The sequence below is a fragment of the Thamnophis sirtalis genome, unplaced genomic scaffold (assembly GCF_051295495.1).
Source record: "Thamnophis sirtalis isolate CommonGarterSnake01/CBP01778 unplaced genomic scaffold, rThaSir2_p1.2 scaffold_4, whole genome shotgun sequence".
Classification (NCBI taxonomy): Eukaryota; Metazoa; Chordata; class Lepidosauria; order Squamata; family Natricidae; genus Thamnophis; species Thamnophis sirtalis.
The window spans coordinates 112,518,761-112,538,088 of NW_028261384.1; the positions used below are offsets into that span (position 1 = coordinate 112,518,761).

Genomic DNA, 19,328 nt, shown 5'->3' on the forward strand with positions numbered 1-19,328 from the left:
GTCCAAAGCTGAGCTTGTTGGCTTCCTGAATGAGGAGGGCAGTTCCAGCCACAGCCTTAATACAAGCTGGCCATCCCCTTGTTGTTGTTGTTGTTTTATTTATTTATAGGCCGCCCTTTTCCCTGAGGGGACTCAGGGCGGCTTACAATCAAAAAGGAAGGGGAGTGTAGGACAATACGAGAAAAGAAATGTTCACAAAGTAAATTAGACAATAAAACTCAACATTCACTCAGCATTCGGGAGGGGCGAAATAAGATTATCCCCAGGCCTGACGGGTTAGCCAGTTCTTGAGGGCTGTGCGGAAGGCCTGGACGGTGGTGAGGGTACGAATCTCCACGGGGAGATTGTTCCATAGTGTCGGAGCCGCAACAGAGAAGGCTCTCCTCCGAGTAGTCGCCAGTCGGCACTGACTGGCGGATGGAATACGGAGGAGGCCAACTCTATGCGATCTGATGGGACGCAGGGAGGTAATTGGCAGAAGGCGGTCTCTCAAATAGCTGCAACGTGATCCAACCTTGCAACGTGATCCAACTGTTTTGACAAATAAGCCACCGGGCAATACCACGTTCCCAATTTTTGGGTCAAGACCCCCACCACCACGTTCTGTTTAGTGTCAACGAACAGCTGGAAAGGTTTATCAAGGTCTTGAAGCCCTAAGCTGAGGGCCTGGGTTGGGGCTTGCTTCAATTTCAAAAAGCTATTGTGCTCCTCCTTCTCCTACCACAGCGGTTCCTTTTCATTCCCTTTTGTAGCTTCATACAGAGGCTTTGCCAAGAGCGCAAAATTGGGAATCCAAATGCGGCAAAACCCAGCTGCTCCCAAAAAGCCCCTTAGTTCTTTCCTGTTCCTAGGGGCAGGCAGTGGGCAGATGGCCTCCTTCCTTTTGTGACCCAAGGTCCTCTGCCCCTGTTGGATGTCATAACCCAAATATCTAACTTCCAACTGGACTAATTGGGCCTTCTTATGGGAGGCTTTGTAGCCTTTCTCCTGGAGAAGGAGCAGCAGGGCAGCCGTGTTGGCATGACAGTCTTCCTCCATTTGGCCAGTGACCAACAAGTCATCTACATACTGGAGGACCACATCGAATGGGGCAATATCCAAGAGCTCCAAATCCATGGCCAATGTGGTGCCAAATAAGGTGGGAGAGTTTTTAAAACATTGGGGCAAGCGTGTCCAGGTATATTGTTGCTTACGGCCTATGACCGGGCTTTCCCATTCGAAGGCAAACAGGTGGTGGCTTTTCTGGTGGATGGAGATGGCAAAGAAGGCATCCTTTAAGTCAATGACAGAAAACCATTTTGCCCCTGGCAGAATGAGCCCTAACAACACATAGGGATTAGGCACCGTGGGGTGGATGGTGACTATTGCCAGATTGACAACGCGAAGGTCTTGTGCCAGGTGGTAGCGTCCATCCCCCTTTGGAATGGGCAGAATTGGGGTGTCTATAGGCACCAGAATGCGATGGGTGAGATAAAGCTGAATGACCTCTTGGATGGCTTGCACGATGGTCTGGGGGTACGACCACTGGCGGATGCACATGGGGGGTCTCATAGGGAGTTCTTCGACTATTATAGGGGCGTGTTGAGAGGCGAACCCTGGAGGGTTATCCTCCGCCCACAAACTAGAAACCCCGAAGTCCCTCCATTTTTCTCCCGTGGCCTCCCTAACCACCATGATCCTCCAAGCCTCCTCGGTCGGCATTTCTAGGTGGACCTTGCCGTATTTCAGCCCCATAGATTCCTTCTCATCAAAAAATATTTGTGCTTGTAGTTTACAAAGCAAATCTCGACCCATAAGCAGAATGGGGCAACTTGGGATGTAGACAAATTTGTGAGTTAAAGTCCGGCCTCCAGTGGTGCACACCAGTGGTTCCAGAAGGCATTGTTGTTGTGCAGTCCCTGTTGCCCCTTGGATGTTGATGGATTGGGAGGAAATTGGGCCCAGGGGTTGAGTCAGAACGGAACAGGTTGCTCCGGTGTCCACAAGGAAGGGGATATTCTTGCCTCCGACATTAATACAGACCATAGGTTCTGGGAGGCTGGTCGAAGCCAATCAGCCTCAGTCCCATTCTTCAACCTCTGCCAATCCAATGAGCGGGGTGCTAGGAGAGGTCCCCCTACCACCCCAGCACCACATTCCGTTAAAAGGGCACCTTTGGGAGTCACGCCTATTAGGCCTGTTGGGCAGGGGTGGGGGGTCCCTTGGCATCCTGGGGCGGTCGTCTTCCCTCTCCTCTGGGGGTGGGGCACGGTCCCGATGAGGGCACTCCCCTTTCCAGTGGCCGTGTTCTAGCAGATGGTGCATTGGTTCCGTCCCAAGGGTGGGGCCCTATCCCTTTCCCTAATTCCTCTGCCACCTGGCAGCCGCCACTAATGGCAGCTGCCAGAAGTTCCGCTTTCTTCTGCATCTTAATGTCCTTTTTCCTTTCCTCTAAAAGGTCCCTATTAACAAAAGTTTTTCTGGCCACTTTCATGAGCTCACTGAGGGACTTTCCAAGCACCCCTTCTAGCTTCTGGAGCTTCTGGCGGATGTCGTGGGCCGACTGAGAGATAAACACCATAGCCAGCATCCGGGCATTCTCTGGGAGAGTGGGGTCGATGGGAGTATACATTTGATAGGCCTCGACCAGCCGGACGTAAAAGGCCTCAGGGCTTTCAGTAGCCCCCTGAGTGATCAGGCTGGGCTTAGACATGTTAGTGGCCGGTTTTCCTCCCAGACGGACAGCTAACTACTGATAATTGCCAAGGAGTGTCAGCTGGTGGGCATCATAGGGATTCTATCCGGGATCCCGTGAAGGGAAGTTTTGCTCGGTAAAGTCGGGCAGAGTGGTGTGGGCTGGGACATCTGGCTTTAAAATGTTGGAGACTGCAATCCTAATCTTCTCCCTCTCTTCTGCATTAAACAGGGTGGCCATCAGCTGCTGGAGGTCCAACCAGGTAGGATGGTGGGTATCCACAATAATTTTAACCAAATCTGCCACCTCATTCGGCGTGGCGCTATAGGGCCCATAGTGGAGTTTCCAATTAAGCAGATCCGATGTGGTAAAAGGGACATGTTGAAACAGGGATGCCATGGTGATTTGGGTTGGATTGTTTGGATCCACTAGGAACTGATCCACTTGGCGGAGGGGGCCATCAGTGTATGAACGTCCTTCTTGGCTCGAGTTCTAGCTGCGACCGGCTGGTCCTCGCCCTGTTCTGGCATCCCTCCTACAGCCCCCTGCCACTGTTGTGAATCCTCTTCCTTTTTCTCTAAATCTTCTGCCCTCAGGGGGTCTGGGGTCCCAAGAGGCTCTAAATCCCCTTACCCTTAGAAGGGGCTTCCTTCCGAGACCATGGGGGACATGGCGTCCAGCCTTCTCTCCATGCACACTACTGACGAGTGGCTAGTTGATGCCCTAGAATCACCTGAGCTGCGGGGGGTAGCTCCCAAGGAGTATGATCATGATATTGTGGGCCGTAGCGCCGATCCTCTTCCTCCCACTGCCATTCCAGGTGGAGGCATGTAGGGCAGTGGCTGGGGCTGTTCTTCCGGGGCACTGGCTAGGATGGGTGAGCTTCGCTTGGGACACTTTCGGAGTGTAACCTGCGTGTACATAATCATGCATTTTTGAATTTTTGCAGCCAGGCTGGGGATCTCTTCAAGAGATTGTACCACATGTCAATATATGGGGCCTGATCTGGGTGTTCCAAATTGGGGTCGAACACCAATTGATGGACTTTTAGAGCTATGTTGGGATCAAAGGTGCCTTTATTGGGCCATCCAAAACCAAAAGTTGGCCATTCAGATTCGCAAAACTTCCTAAGCTCGTGCCTGCTCCACTCAATACCATAGTCCTGGGTCATGTACCCTGCCTTGAAATTGTTCAACATACATTGGAGGGGGGTGAGGGGGATGCTGCTACCACCTCCCATGGTCCTCTCAGGACACCAGACAACAAAGAGAGTTAACGATTGCCCCACTCAGGCTCTGACCCAGGGTCCCGGATAGGCACGGTCACTGTAAGGAAATGGAGTAGCCCCCCTCAAACACACTCACTCACACACTAGACAATCCTCCCAAAACCTTCCACCTAGCGAGGGAGATCGGGCTTCGCCTCCGGCTCAACACGGTGTCCGGGCCTAATGGGGTCCCCACAATACTTGCCTGGGGGCTTCCCTCCTGCGATGCTAGCCAGCCTCAGGGTCCTGGTCTCTGGTCCTTCTCTGGTGGTTTTTGGAATCGCCAGCCACTGCTGCCAGTGCCTTCCATCGCTGGGAAGTCCCTCGGATCAAGGGAGGTGCCAGGGAGGTTCCCCTCAACAGGGTGAGCCCCGACACCAGGGTGGACACTCCAGAGGGTCCCAAGACCTCTTGCAGTCCTGCCACAGTCACCAGGTAATGTTGCAGCAGATCAAGAGTTTGGGGCTTAATCTACCTACAAAAGGAACAGGACTCGAGACCATGAAGGTGCAAGAGAGACAGTTTTATTGATGCATCGAGTTCAGAGTGTTCACACACCAAAATCTGAATTGCCTGGGCTATCCCCAAGACAGTTACTTTATACTTTTCTCCCAGTTCTGCTGTGGCAGGGTTCACCCCTGAGATAACCACCTTGTGACGGGCATTTTCGCAAGCAACTGACGCGTGTCCCAGGAAAAAGGGAAGTACATATTTCTGAGAAATGACAACCAGTACATTATGGAAAATTACAGAAACAGAAGTTATTATATTAATTTGCAGTAAAAGAGGTTTTGCAATTACTATCTTACACCCACAGTTGTCTTCCTGTGGCCACCCTTGTTCAGTAGCTTGCCACACAGTTCCAGTAATATCGGTACTATTTATGAGGAAGTAAAGAATTAAAGTGTATCAAGGTTAAGTACAAATTAATATGAAGTTCTATTGTAACTCCCTGGTCTTTCTGGGGCTGGGTGGGTTTACCTGAGCATCCCCCTTCTGCCTCAATCACATTTACCAATATGTAAGACAGAGCATTTATTAATTGAAATTTGAATTTGCCAAATAGATGACCATTCAGACACAGAGTCAAGATCAATTTGCAAAACAACAGAATTTTCCGTAGTATTAAATAATTTTACATCATCTGCAAACTGGACGCAATTGCTTTTAAGCTGATAGCATAAATCGTTGATATAAGCAAAAAAAAATGTGGGCTCTAAAATGCTGCCTTGTGGAACACCACTGTTAACTGATGCAGGGTTAGACAGTAAGTTCCCTATTTTGACTTTCTGCAGTCTATTAGACAGGAAAGTAGCAATCTACTTGTACAAAGGTTCAGAAATGTTTTAAGAGTTTAATTTTAACAGCAGTGTACTACTGTATCAAAAGCCTTACAAAAATCAATGTAAATTGCATCTACAGCTTTACCTTGACCAAGACATGTCGTCCAGATGTTTTTACAGTGCAAAATTGTAAATTACAGGATGAATTTTTCCTAAAGCCAAACTGTTTGTCGGATTGCAATTTATTTGTTTCTAAGAAGTGAACGATGGATTGGTTTATAATTGATTTGATAACTTTGCATGTAACACAGCACAGAAAGAATGGTCTATAATTTTCTACTAAACTCACCCTTTTTAAAGATTGGTATAACTCAGTGGTGGATTTCAAAAATTTTTTAGAACCTCTTCTGTAGGTGTGGCCTGTTTTATGGGAGTGGCTTGGTGGTCATGTAACTGGGGTGGGAGTGGCTTGGCAGTCATGTGACTGGGTGGGTATGGCCAACTTTCAAAATGTGGTGAAATTCACTTAATAACGCTCTTGCTTAGCAACCAAAATGTTGGCTTAGAAACTCTGGCATTTGAAGCACACAAGTCTTAAAGCTGTCAAGTTACAAGACCCTTGCACCCATAACTGTTTAGAAAAAAAACCTCCAGGGGTGTTCAAACTTGACAGCTCTAAGACTTGTGGACTTCAACTCCCAGAATTCATTCATTCATTCATTCATTCATTCATTCATTCATTCATTCATTCATTCATTCATAAATACATACATATATACTTACATACATGCATGCAATTTTATGACTCACCAGCATCTACATCTATAGATAAAAGTATGCCAATAAAATGTGCATTCATTTCACTGTCTCCCATCTATGTTCCAGCTAGAATTATTCATCCATCCATCTTTAAAATGACCTTCATCTTGATAATATTCATGTTACATTTAGGATAAAAGATAGGTAGTGGATATTGCATATCAAACATTTTGTATATCATCTTAAAACATGGTCACTAAATATCGGAATTCAATATGATACCAAACAGAAAATTCCTTTTCCGATAAAAAAATTGTACTGAGAAAATTGAATTAATTCATTGCATCATATTGTTCTTACCTTGATATGTACTTTTTTAAAAAAAATTAAGATTAATGGCAATCTAACTAGTTTCCTCCTCTTGCTTTCTTAATGTTATCACATTTCAGAACCTAAAAAGCCTCGGGTATTTGACCGACCTCTTAAACCAGAGACAATAGATGAAGGCAAGATGCTGCAATTTGCTTGCCATGTAATTGGATCACAGCCCATTAAGATCCAGTGGTTCAAAGGTGGGAGAGAGCTTAGATCCTCTGATAAATGCAGCTTCAGCTTTCCAAATGGGACAGCTCTCTTAGAGATCCAAGCAGATACTAAAATAATTCTGTGGAATATGTGTGCAAAGTCAAAAGTCTTCTAAGTCAAAAATGGCAGTGAAAGGTACAGTTCAATTGAATATTTAGGCAGAGAACAACAATTCAAAGGCTGCCTGATCCCCTCCTCGCTCGCCGGGAAGCGAGGAGAAGTGCGTGAAGTCCAGTGGAGGCAGGAAGGTTCTGGGCACTCTGGGAAGCTGCGAAAGCACCAAGAACCTTCCTGCTTCTGCTGGACTTCACGCACTTCTCCTCGCTTCCCGGCGAGCGAGGAGGGGATCAGGCAGCCTTTGAATTGTTGTTCTCTGCATGTTCCTCGTGACTGCAATAAACATCCAGAAGGGGCAGAGACTGGAAGCCCAAGCCCCATTAACCCCAAAAGCCACTTCTGGATGTCCATTGCAGTTGCAAGGAGTGCCCCGAGAAGAGCATGAAGTCCAGCAGAGTCAGGAAGGTTGTGGGCACTCTGGGAAGCCGCAAAAGTGACTGGGGAGTGCTGAGAACCTTACTGCCTCTGCTGGACTTCATGTTCTTCTCTGCACACTCCTCGCAACTGCAATAGATGTCCAGAAGTGGCTTTGTGGCTAACGGGCCTTGGGCTTCCAGCCTGACAGCCCCTGCTGCTTTTGGACATCTTTTGCAGTCGTGAGGAGCGTGTGGAGAAGAGCGTGAAGTCCAGCATAGGCAGGAAGGTTCTTGGTGCTCTTGAGAATCTTCCTGTCTCTGCCAGTTGCCCAGTTGGCATGGCCCCACCTTCCTCCCTCCTCCTCCACCCTCCCCAAAGGCTCTTCTCCTCCTTCCTGGAGTTCAGCAGGAGCCGGGTACAAGGAATGGAAAGAAAACCACACCTTGGGAAACTTCACCAGGAAGGGAGATGGGGAACCAGTGGGGGGACACCCTGGAATGCCCCTATGCTTTGCTGGCAGCCACACCCGTGGAGATTCTAGGAGGCCGGCCATGCCACACAAGGTACCACCCACGAACAGAGATGGAACTGGTGGGGAAAATAAGTGAGGGGTGGGGGGCAGGTGTTCTGTGAGGAACGGGTTCTAACCGGTATGGGAGATTTGTGGAACCTCTTCTACCGAACCCATTAGAACTGGCAGGAACCCACCCCTGGTATAACTATAGCTGATGACCATAGATCAGTTCAAAATGATACTTCAAAAATTGTACAGAAAGGTTGAGCTAGGACAGTAGCAAGCTTTTGCAAGAAAAAAAAGCACATACTCCATCTAGTCCTATGGATAGTGATGGCTTTAGATTACATAATGCTAATTCAACATTATCTACTGTAAAATTAATATTCAGATATTTGCTACAACTATTTATGATTTGACCTGCGAATGAGAGACTGCAACCATTGCTATCCACAAAAACTGAACTAAAAATGTATTGAATAGATTGGCCTGACCAACATTGTCATTACAATCAACCCCGTTTTGCCCTTTTAGAGGTGGAATCACTTGTAAGTCTTTAGGTTTCAAATTAACAAAGTTGTAAAAGGCTCACATAGAGTTTGAGTTTAACAGCTTTTCCTTCTCTTTATAGAAATACTTGGTGCATTTACCTTTAATTTGATGACATAAGATTTTCTAGTGGCTTGTGAAATTGGCAACATAATCTATCTTCTTGTTCCCCAAATATATTTGTAATTTTCTTATTGCCTTGGGTAATTTATTCTTTATAACTTTTTAAGGGGTTTTTTGGTTTTTTTTCTCCTTCTGCTGCCACTACCCTCTCCTGCCGCTACCACCCTCTCCACCATATTGCACCCATTCCTGCAATGGCTGCAACAGCGGCAGCTTTGGGATATGCTGGCCAGTGGGGAAGGGGGCTAAGCTAGTGCAAATGCTTACCTGTGTAGGCAGGAGGAGACAGTTCTGTGGATGCATGTGGCAATGGTGAGGCAGGACAAGTGTTGGAGTGAACCAGTTCAGGGGCCAACCAGCCATCACTACCAGTTCAGAGACCCACACCCATTTACCAATACTGGTTCAGCGAACTGGGAACAACTCACCTCTGTTCTGTACCCAGTTCTTACTTCTTGCTTAAACTAGATCACCTTAAATAAAACATTTTTTCACTTAAGGGTTTAATCCTCCTAGTTAATATTCTATAAGAAATACAAGAGGTTGTTTTATTCCACTTGCGCACTGACCACATTTTAATAAGAGAAGAGGATTATTGATCTATGAAGTGTTTAAAGAATTTTACTTTGTCTTCATTTTTGCATTAAGTAACATGCTTTATGTACAATAAGAGATAAAACAAATAAGACAATTAAAGGAAGCCAGAATGGGTTAGTCAAAAACAGATAAAGGACAATGAAAGCTTATTGTCTTTTTTCACATAATGACTAACTTAGTGGATAACACCATTTACTTAGACTTCAGTGGGACATTTGACAAAGTAGATCACAGCTTACATCTTGATAAGATAAAGCAATAAAAGGTACCACTTTCAGATGGTTTGCAACTAGATGATGAACCACACTCAGTGGAGCTACACTTACATGGAGGGAAGAATTTAGTGGAGTACCTCAAAGTTCTGTTTTAGGCGCAATACCGTTAAACATCTTGGAACTGATTGCCACATATGAATCAGAACTAGACTGATTTCTAATAAAATTAAAACCAAATGAATATAAGTCTCAACAGGAATCCAGCATATTGGATCCAGCATACTGGATTAAGCTATGGAGAAAAGAGCCACAACTAAAGAATCTCTTTGAATAAATCTGGATAACAAATATGTAAATTGGAAAATCATTGTGGCTAATCCACCATTAAAACAAAAACAAAATTTTCATTATTTGTAAAATAAAATAAATAAAAACACACTTGGAATAAAGTTTGTTTTTATCTGATGAACAGGTCGATAAGTGGCTGTGGAATTCTGTCCAGAATGGTTAAATCTAGTAATGTTGGGCTTTATGTGCCACATGATGAAAAGGATTTTTTTCACCATTTAATGGACCAACTTTGTTTATTTTCATATCAAAATTAGTCTATATTGGGGTATTAGAATGATATAATTACTCCCGAGCTAGATAGATTTTCAGAGAAAGAAATTAAACATAATCAGGGCAAGCTTCCAATTTTTTTTATTAGATTGAGAATTTGATAGATTTTCAGTCAAAAACAGCTGTGCAAGGAAGTATATATAAAAAGATATGTTGTTTTCAAGATTTTTTGAAAATCTTTCTTCCTGGAAGTTATTTTACATGGATCTAAGCTATTTATACTGAGAATTAATGCTCCAACTGAGGACAAAGTAGTGTTTTATAAACAATCTACAAGGAATTAATAGGATTTCTTATGAAAGGTAGTGTTTGATGAGAGATTGAAATTTAGTGATCATCCCACAACTGGCAAAATTTCTCAGATAAATATTAAAATAACTCAGGGCAAGCTACAAAAACAATTATTTGATATTGATGGAGAACTTAGGGCTGACTGATGTATTTATGAAAATGAATCTTTTACCAGTATACTTTTCAGTTTTAATCACTTCCATCAATGTATTGTATAAGAAGTTTAACTTGTTTATTTGGTGGAAAAGTTTATTTTAAAAAAAGGCTCATTGCACTTTCATGGTGTAAAAAAATATCAAAGCAAATTACAGTAATTAAATAAAGACTTCTAGATTTTTCTCAGGAGAGATGTGCAAAATATTGAGAATTGAAAAGGACTTGATTATTTCCCCAATCGTTGAAATTATAGTCCCTTCTCCAGCTTATTAAACGCAATTCTCAGAAAACCTAATAATAGGAGTGCTATTTCCTATCTTCAAAATATAATTTGTTGAATAATACAGAGAGCTATCACTTGAAGCATTTCTATTCTAATCTTCATTTCATATTCCAAGCAATTTTATCTCTATTTAATTCTTAATAGTTTCTGGATTTTTTTTCTCTTTTTCCCCCTTTCCTATTTCTTATTCTAATGTTCATAAATGGGATGATATACACTGAGAAATTTTCTCCCTGTGTATTGACTGCTCAGATCACTTTTAGCTAAAGGAATTTATCTTTACCATGTGGAGAAACCATGGAAGAAAAATGAACAAACAGAAGCTTTATTGCCTGTGCATATGCGTATCCATGCAGCATTTTTATTACTTTAAAAGCAATGAGGAAGTCAAACAAGCAAGAAATGAAGATTGCAAAATAACTGCTGAAATATGACTTTTTTTAAAAAAGTGCCATTCGTTCAAAGTACTGTGCATTAAAAGCCAAAGCAGCATAGACAATCCAAAACTGAAATCTGTTTGAAGAAAATATTCCAGTGAAATATTCCATATTCTATTTTTCTGAACAGAAACAATTGTCAATAATAGGATGGGGGTGACAAGAATGATGCTGTTTGTATTCCTGTTCTGTATCACATGCAAAACATATGCTATCAATTGTAGTATACCTGATGACCCACTTCCTATACACCATCAATTTGCTCAGCCAGGAAATATTATTTTGGGGATGATTACCTCTCAAGCCTTTTTCTTTCACAGCAGCCCCTCCTTCACAGAAGATCCCTCTCGGACTTTGATTAATGAAGTGATGTAAGGAATATTATTATTTTTTCTTTAGACCAGTAAGTGCAAAGTAATTGGGTGTTAATATATAACATTAAAATATTAAATATAGAAATATATTATCAATCAACGAATTTGACCAACATATATCTACTGTATATAAAAGTTAACAGGTAATCGCAACAACTAACCTATATTTCAAAGCCCTCTGTTAACAATCTATTATTGTATTTTACTTGAAGAAAATTCACAAGTGGGTTCTAAGGTCTTAGCAACCCACTACAACTATCATCTATGATACGTCTAGGATCAAATACTATCAATCGATTCTTAATAATAAAAGCAACTCCTTCCAATTTCTCTTCTTTACTTTTCTTTAAAATTATAAATGTTTCTCACTCCCAAAGAATGTGGGTCTCCATTGAAGATATGTCCATAGACTTGTTGTTCAGTAATTTTTTCTGAAAATTGAGATACAATGTCTTTTGACAGCTGCCTTCTGGCTGCATGTAATGGCTCTATTCTGCAGACTCCATTAGTTTCCTGAGATGGTCCAGTTCATACATGCCTCCTTCAACCTGCTCTAGCAAGTATCCAGTTTTCAAAGAAAACTCCCTTTCTTTCAAACCTGTTAACATCAAATTAATTTTCCAGTCCATCCAATTGCATGACTGATTTAACTATTCTTGTCTATATCTGGACGTCTTCTTGATTTTTCATTTAAAACTGATGTCAGCAAACATTGTTTTTTCAAAGCTTTCCAATAAGATTTAATATTTAAAACAGATGAGTCCCATTTATACTTATTTATCTCTTTTTGTAAGAATTATAGAGCATATGTAATATGTAATATTCAAAGACCTTCATTTGTTATTGCTTTAATTTTAATATAATCCAAGTGCCTCTTAAAGCCAAGCTTTCTCAGCAGTGTTCAAAGACAGACACAACTGATATTCAGTCACAGAATAAAACAGAAGCAGCTGAGGGAATAATTCTCACAGCAGAGAAAGAGAAAAAAGAATTTTTGTCTTCTTTAAAATAAAAAGCAAGGATATATATAAAAAAATGAAACAAAGGAGTTATTTTAGAAAAGCTTTAAAAATTTTAAGGAAATTAACAGAATAAAAATCCGGTATAAATCAGCTCAAGTCACTTTCACTGCAAAGAAAAGAAATCCTTATACCAGTGACTTTCTTGTGGCAAAAGAGGAAGTATTTTAAAACTGGTGTAAAATGATAAAAGTTTACATTTGCAATCAATCAAAGGAGTATAGAGCAAATCAGCATTTATCCAGACCAAGGGTGTCAAACTTGATTTCATTCAGGGCCACATCCAGGTTGTGTTTGACCTCAGGGAGCTGGGTGGATGTGGCCAGCTCAACATCTCTCATGACCTGTAGTGGCCCAAGCACTCTGCCAATGAAAACAGAGCTCGGGAGTGCAGCACATGGTCCTCTGAGCTCCATTTTTGCTGTTTGAGGGCTGCAGGAGGCCACTGCAGCCAAAAATGGAATTTGCGGGGTTCATGCATGGCTGTCCCAAGCTCTGTTTTCACTGTAGAGGCACCAAGGACCAAATCCTTTGCTGTTTCCAGGGAAGCCCTATGGGCCAGATCTAAGCACCCTACAGGCTGGATTCAGCCTACTGGCCTTGAGTTTGACACCCCTGATGCTTCTCAGGCAAGTATGTAGTCATCCTAGGATAATCATGGGTAGTTCCTAGCTGCACCCATTCAAATCTGGGGAGTGTATTGCTAAATAATTAGCTTTGGTAGCAAAGTCAATTATTTGTTGGCAGGGAGAAAGAAATGTCCCGCTGCTCAGTGTGCCATTTTCTGGATCTCTGCATTGACTTACAGTATTATTGGTCTGAGTACAGAAGTACAAGAGAAGTATAGGATATACTTTTTATGTTGTTTAATGACATTGATAGTTTTTATTGCAGTTATGTGCCAAATGTCTATCAGCACATCCTTGCTCTGGTGTTTGCTGTCAAGGAGATAAATGGGAACCCTGAGCTTTTACCCAACATCACTTTGGGTTTCCACATTATGAACAACTATTTCCCTGCTAGGATTACCTATAAAGCAATCCTGAGCTTACTTTCTACACAGCAGAAGTTTGTTCCCAACTTTACCTGTGATCTAAAGAAAATATTTATTGCTGCTATTGGAGATCGTTTGACAGAGACATCATTCAACATAGCCACAGTCCTTGCCAACTACAAGATTCCACAGGTAGATCCTTGATATAGCTCCCAGGAAACCCCATGTTTCTTTATTTATTTAAGTACATTTAGGCCCCTTTTCAGAATTGACAACCCCAGGGCAAAATCTAGGAGAATAGCAATAGCACTTAGACTTACGGTATATTCAACTTCACAGTGTTTTCTAGCAATCTCTAAGCAGTTTACGGGGCCCATGTTGCCCCCACAATCCGAATACTCATTTTACTGATCTTAGAAGAATGGATGCTGAGTCAACCTTTTGTATTGTACATTCAATTAGTATAATTGTAAATAAACTGTACAGATGATTAAATAGTTAGAAACCAAGAATTCTTTGGAGTTTCCCCCAAATATGGAATCATATTCAGCAAATTCCTGTTAGCATTGAGTTTCAAAGTTGTTGGATCACTACGGAAAGGCACCTTCCTACATGCTGCTTGACTCCTTTCAGGCCGTAAAATTAGAAGACTTTTGCAGATCATATATGCCTGGATTTTGATCTTGTGCTAAATTTTAAGTGTTTTCACAATCAGTTAAAATGGGCTCAGAAACATATAGGCAACCCTCCTATTGCAAACATTGTAATATAGCAAATATATGAACTAACCACATAATTTCCAGCAACTCTTTAGTGCTAATTTTTTAACTTTAGTTATGAGAAATCTCATTTATAACAGTTTGTATATTTGCTATATAATGTCTTTCAGCTGACATTTGGAACATTTTCTCCAATACATGATGAGAAAAATGCATTTCCATCCTTGTACCAAATGGTCCCAAATGAAATGCATCAATGCATTGGGATTATTCAATTACTTCAGCATTTTGGATGGAAATGGATTGGCATCTTGGCTGTGGATGATGATTATGGGGACATGTTTTTGCAGAAAATTGAACCGTTGCTTTCCCAAAACAGCATTTGTTATGCTTTCATACTTAGAACACCGCCAAAGGCATATTTAGATGAATATATACACTTGATGTCAATGGAGTTAAGATATGATCAACTCTTTATGGATGATAAAGTCAAAGTGTGTTTAATCTATGCCCTAACTCCAGCCATGCAAAATCTGAGAATAATCATCCTTGTAGCATCTTGGACTTCACTGCAAACTTTGGGTAAAGTGTGGATTATTACTTCTCATTGGAATTTTGAATCACTGTCTGTTCAGAGACTTTGGGACATACAGAGTCTCTATGGTGCCCTATCATTTGCAGTTCGCTCAAAAGAGCCCCCTGGATTCCAAGAATTTGTTCGCACGGTAAGGCCATATTGGGCAAAAGAAGACCATTTCATTCAGAATTTTTGGGAGCAGGCATTTGACTGCCCATTACACATTTCCAGTATAAATGAAGATAACAAGGTATTGTGCACTGGGAATGAGAAGTTAGGGAGTCTGCCGAGTATATTATTTGAAACGAGCATGAGTGGACACAGCTACAACATATACAATGCAGTCCATGTTATGGTGCATTCTTTGGATGTCTTACTCAAGTCAGGATCCAGATGTAGAAATGCAATAGTAACAGATCAAGTAATATTTCAGGATTTACAACCATGGCAGGTATTTCATTTCATTTCTAATACCTTGCTTTTTTATTGTACCTAGTGTGATCTAGTGGGAATGATGTTACATATAAAACTATTTAAAATGTTATACAGCCCTGTTTCCACCCATAAATTTTGTTGGATAAAAAAACCTTCCTCTTGAAAAAAATAAAAGCTTTTACATTAGTAGTTATATAACAGGGATATTTCTTTCCTAACGAGGAAACATTATAACTACTAATTTAAAAGATAATCTTTGGTTTAGGAGGAAATATTTTATTCTACATAATTTACTTGGTCACAGACCAAGGCCATTGTTGTTTTCCCTGAGACCTGTGGTTTTAAATGTTATTTTGTTTTGAATTCTAAGAGCCACAGAACATGGCAGACTATAGGACATACAGAGGCTCTATGGTGCCCTATCATTTGCAATTGGCTCAAAAGAGCCCTCTGGATTACAAGAATTTCTTCACACTGTAAGGCCATCTAGGGTAAAAGAAGACAATTTCATTCGGAATTTTTGAAGTGATGTTGTGGAAGTGGGAATCAACAATATATTAAGCTTTATTTTTATATTATTTTGGGAGTTCTGAATGTAGAAAAGGTAAAAATAATGCCTTCTAAAGTTTGAGCTGGGTTATGAATTGTAGAGGATACATGTGTGAAAATGAGTACAGGCCACATTGTCATGGAATTCAAAAAGCACTATTTGATTATCCATTCTGTTGTGCATTCAGAATGGATATGCAAATGTATTCATATTATAAAATATGAAACATATATAAATAAAAGATAACTAGTTTGATGTAGTGGCTAAGGCATTGGGTTAGAAAAAGGGGGAAGTTTCTTCTATTCCTTATTAGGCACAAATCCAGTTGGTGACCTTAGGCCTTGCTTTCCTAGAAGGAATGTAAAAGCAAACCAATTCTGGACATCTTGCCAAAAATCTTCATTTGTGTTTTTCAAAACAGGATTGTTCAAGCTTGAAGTAATTTTCTGTAGTTGTTTGATTTAAAAGTTTTGCTGTTAATTTAATTTTTTTAAATTTAGTTTAATTCTTTCTTGAAAAACATTGTATTCAACAATAATATGGGAGACACCCTTGCATTTGATGAAAACAGAGAACTGATTACAGGTTTTAATGTTGCAAACTGGATTACTTTCCACAATAATTCCTTTTCTCGAGTCAAAGTTGGAACACTGGAACCTCGGGCTCCACCAGGCAGAGAATTAACTCTTAATGATGATCAAATTGTGTGGCACAGAAGCTTTAACCAGGTGAGAAGTAGCTGTAGATTCTCAACTAGAATGGCAGGTTTATGGCAAATACTTCCAATTGTGCTTGGGATGCACAGATTAATAATGTAACTACAGAGAGTTCTATATTTATGATTTGTTACTTAACAACCTTTCAAATTTGAAATGGACTGACAATTAGTTATTTAGGACCTGCTGCTTCCCCCTTGGGCACACAGCAACTGTCTCCGATTAATGAATAGATGTAGTTTCCTAAGGTCACATGACCATGAAGAGTTTTTAGCTAGTTTCCAGCAAAAAAATTGCACTTTTGGCAGAATTGATTTCACAATGAATAGGCAATTGAATTAACAACTATGAATCACTTTACTGCCATTGCAAAAATGGTTACAAAATCAATTTTTTCACATAGTATCTGACTTTCAAGAGCAGCATCTTATGACTGAAATCCAGAACCGCATTGTGGTTGTAAGTCAGGGACTACCTGTAGTGCCATATTCTGTTTTTAAACATTTTGACTGCAAAAAGAAACCTAGATTATATTTGATGATGTTCAGAAAAAGAATTAGTTAAAGTATTCATTAAGAGTTATCTGAACGTGTGTGAGGTCCTATGAAAAAGATAATTTTCTGCCCTTTCAGGTCTTGTGCTAGAACATCAAAAAAAGTTAATGCCAATTCCTTCCCTTTAACTCAAGCTTTCTCATTTTTATTTTCTTCTAATTCTTTATCCTGGTTGTGGGTTTCCCTGTTTTGAAAAGCTCTATTAATGCAAGCACTTTATTCTCTGATTCTCTTATAACTATTATTGTTCAGGTGCTTCCTCTTTCTGTGTGCAATGACCACTGCTATCCAGGCTCCAGCAGAAAGAAGAAGGAAGGAGAGAAATTTTGTTGCTATGATTGTGTGCCATGTTCAGAAGGACAGATCTCTGATGAAATAGGTAGGACAAAAAGAGGCCTTTGGCTAACTAGACAGTAATAATCCAATCCAGTGTCCTAATTTATCCAAGGAGAATCATATGAACAATGGCAAAAACATATATATATATATGTGTGTGTGTGTGTGTGTGTGTGTGTGTGTATATGTGTATGTATGTATGTATGTGTATGTATGTGTGTATATATATATATATATACACACATACATACATACATACATACATACATACATACATACATACATACATACATATATATATATATATATATATATATATATATATATATATAACCAAAAATATTAAATTCTATCTCATGATCAAATTAATACAAAGGGCAAATCAATATGTAAAATATGATAAAATATAACTGTAAAATATTATTCTCTTTACATATGCAATAACATAAGAATTTATTCTTTACTAGTAGAATTACACTTTTGTGTATTTCTACTAGAAACAAATACGGTAGTTTGATCCATTACATTTTAAAAATTTAGTTGTTCAGATTAATTTTCATAGTTTAGACAAAATAAAGTTCTCCAATTTCTTGTTCCACACATTCCTTAAAATACTTTTCAAATTGTTCTATTAGCACCAAGTATTTCTAATATTTATTTCTACAAACCTAGAGGTCTCTGAAACTGAAAATATTACTAGTCCAAATTGGAATGACACTTAAAAATCTATTAGTAGCCCCCTTATTTTACAAATGAACGGAGGAGAGCTAACACTTTTATTTGTTCAATCGTTCAATCAATGTCCTATGTCCATAATGCAGTATTTCAGGGTTAAATTTAATCTGATGTATGTTTTTGAATTAAATAATAATAATTGCTATCCTTTTTTCACAAAATAGGCAACTTGTATCAATAGTAATTGTGCTCTGTATATTTCAGACTGGTGAAAAAATTTGTATATTGGAAAGATAACTTCCCCTCTCCCTTTTTACAGATATGGATGCCTGTATGAAATGTCCAGAAAATGAATATCCCAACAACATCCAAAATCAATGTATTCCCAAAGTGTTGACGTATCTCTCTTATAATGAACCTTTAGGAATCCTCTTTGTTACATTAGCTACTGTTTTCGCTTTGATTACAATCCTTGTGATTGGAATCTTTTGGAGGCATCGAGAAACTCCAATTGTCAAAGCCAACAACTGGAGCCTCACTTGTATCCTCCTCATCTCCCTTCTTCTTTGCTTCCTCTGCTCCTTCTTCTTTATGGGAAGACCTGAAAAGATGACCTGTCTTCTCCGGCAAATGACTTTTGGCACTATCTTTGCAGTGGCCCTTTCATCTGTATTGGCAAAAACCATGACTGTGATTCTGGCATTTATGGCAACAAAACCAGGCTCTGGATTGAGGAAATGGGTAGGGAAAGATCTAGCCAATTCTATTGTCCTTTTAGGTTCTTTCATCCAAGTAGGAATTTGCACTGTTTGGCTGAGTACATTTCCTCCTTTCCCAGATACAGACCTGCATTCACTGAAGGAAGAAATCATAATGGAATGCAATGAAGGCTCAGTGATCATGTTTTACTGTGTCCTGGGTTACATGGGCTTCCTGGCTAGTGTCAGCTTTAACATTGCTTTCCAAGCCAGGAATCTTCCCAGCAGTTTCAATGAGGCCAAGTTCATCACCTTCAGCATGTTGGTCTTTTGCAGCGTTTGGCTGACGTTTGTTCCAACCTACCTGAGCACCAAAGGGAAATACATGGTAGCTGTGGAGATCTTCTCTATCTTATGCTCCAGTGCTGGTTTACTGGGGTGTATATTTTCCCCCAAATGCTACATCATTATATTGAGACCGAAATTGAACAAGAAGGAATGTTTAATAAGGAAAGAAATGTAACTGTCTTTTTGTTCATGTTTAATGAAATATCTTTAGAATATTGATGAAGTGTTTTTGTGTATTAATTTATTTTGATTAATTTATTCTTCAGAGAGATCTCCCTGACCTTGATTTAACACATAAAATGTGATATGGAGAAAAGTAGTCTTTAAGATCAGAGAATAGTTCTATCTACCATGAATGATAATTACATGCATTAAATTTTGATTGATATATGTCCATATATTGCCCCAATGTGAAAGAATTGCCATAAAGAAATATGGAATTTTACTAGATTGTTTATGGCCCCTTTGGATGTTAAATATAATGGGATAATGAATATTCCTTCTT

At 40.1% G+C, this 19,328-nt stretch overlaps 1 protein-coding gene across 1 annotated transcript; it reads left to right on the forward strand.

Annotated features, from left to right (window-relative positions):
* Positions 1-3,334: 3,334 nt before the first annotated feature.
* LOC148046238 (vomeronasal type-2 receptor 26-like) lies at positions 3,335-18,998 on the forward strand. Its single transcript, XM_087714595.1, has 6 exons — positions 3,335-3,504; positions 13,116-13,407; positions 14,105-14,962; positions 15,997-16,224; positions 17,019-17,145; positions 18,097-18,998. The coding sequence occupies exons 1-6, from the start codon at positions 3,335-3,337 to the stop codon at positions 18,996-18,998; spliced, it is 2,577 nt and encodes an 858-aa protein (XP_087570721.1).
* The last annotated feature ends 330 nt before the right edge of the window (positions 18,999-19,328 follow it).

What these genes read in the sequence shown, in the direction of transcription:
- LOC148046238 (XM_087714595.1), top strand. Translation starts at nt 3,335, where the DNA reads ATGGGGGACATGGCGTCCAGCCTTCTCTCCATGCACACTACTGACGAG. An exon ending in GCCATTCCAGGTGGAGGCAT is followed by an intron (nt 3,505 to 13,115) that starts GTAGGGCAGTGG and finishes TTTTTATTGCAG; the next exon opens with TTATGTGCCAAATGTCTATC. An exon ending in ACAGATCTCTGATGAAATAG is followed by an intron (nt 17,146 to 18,096) that starts GTAGGACAAAAA and finishes CCCTTTTTACAG; the next exon opens with ATATGGATGCCTGTATGAAA.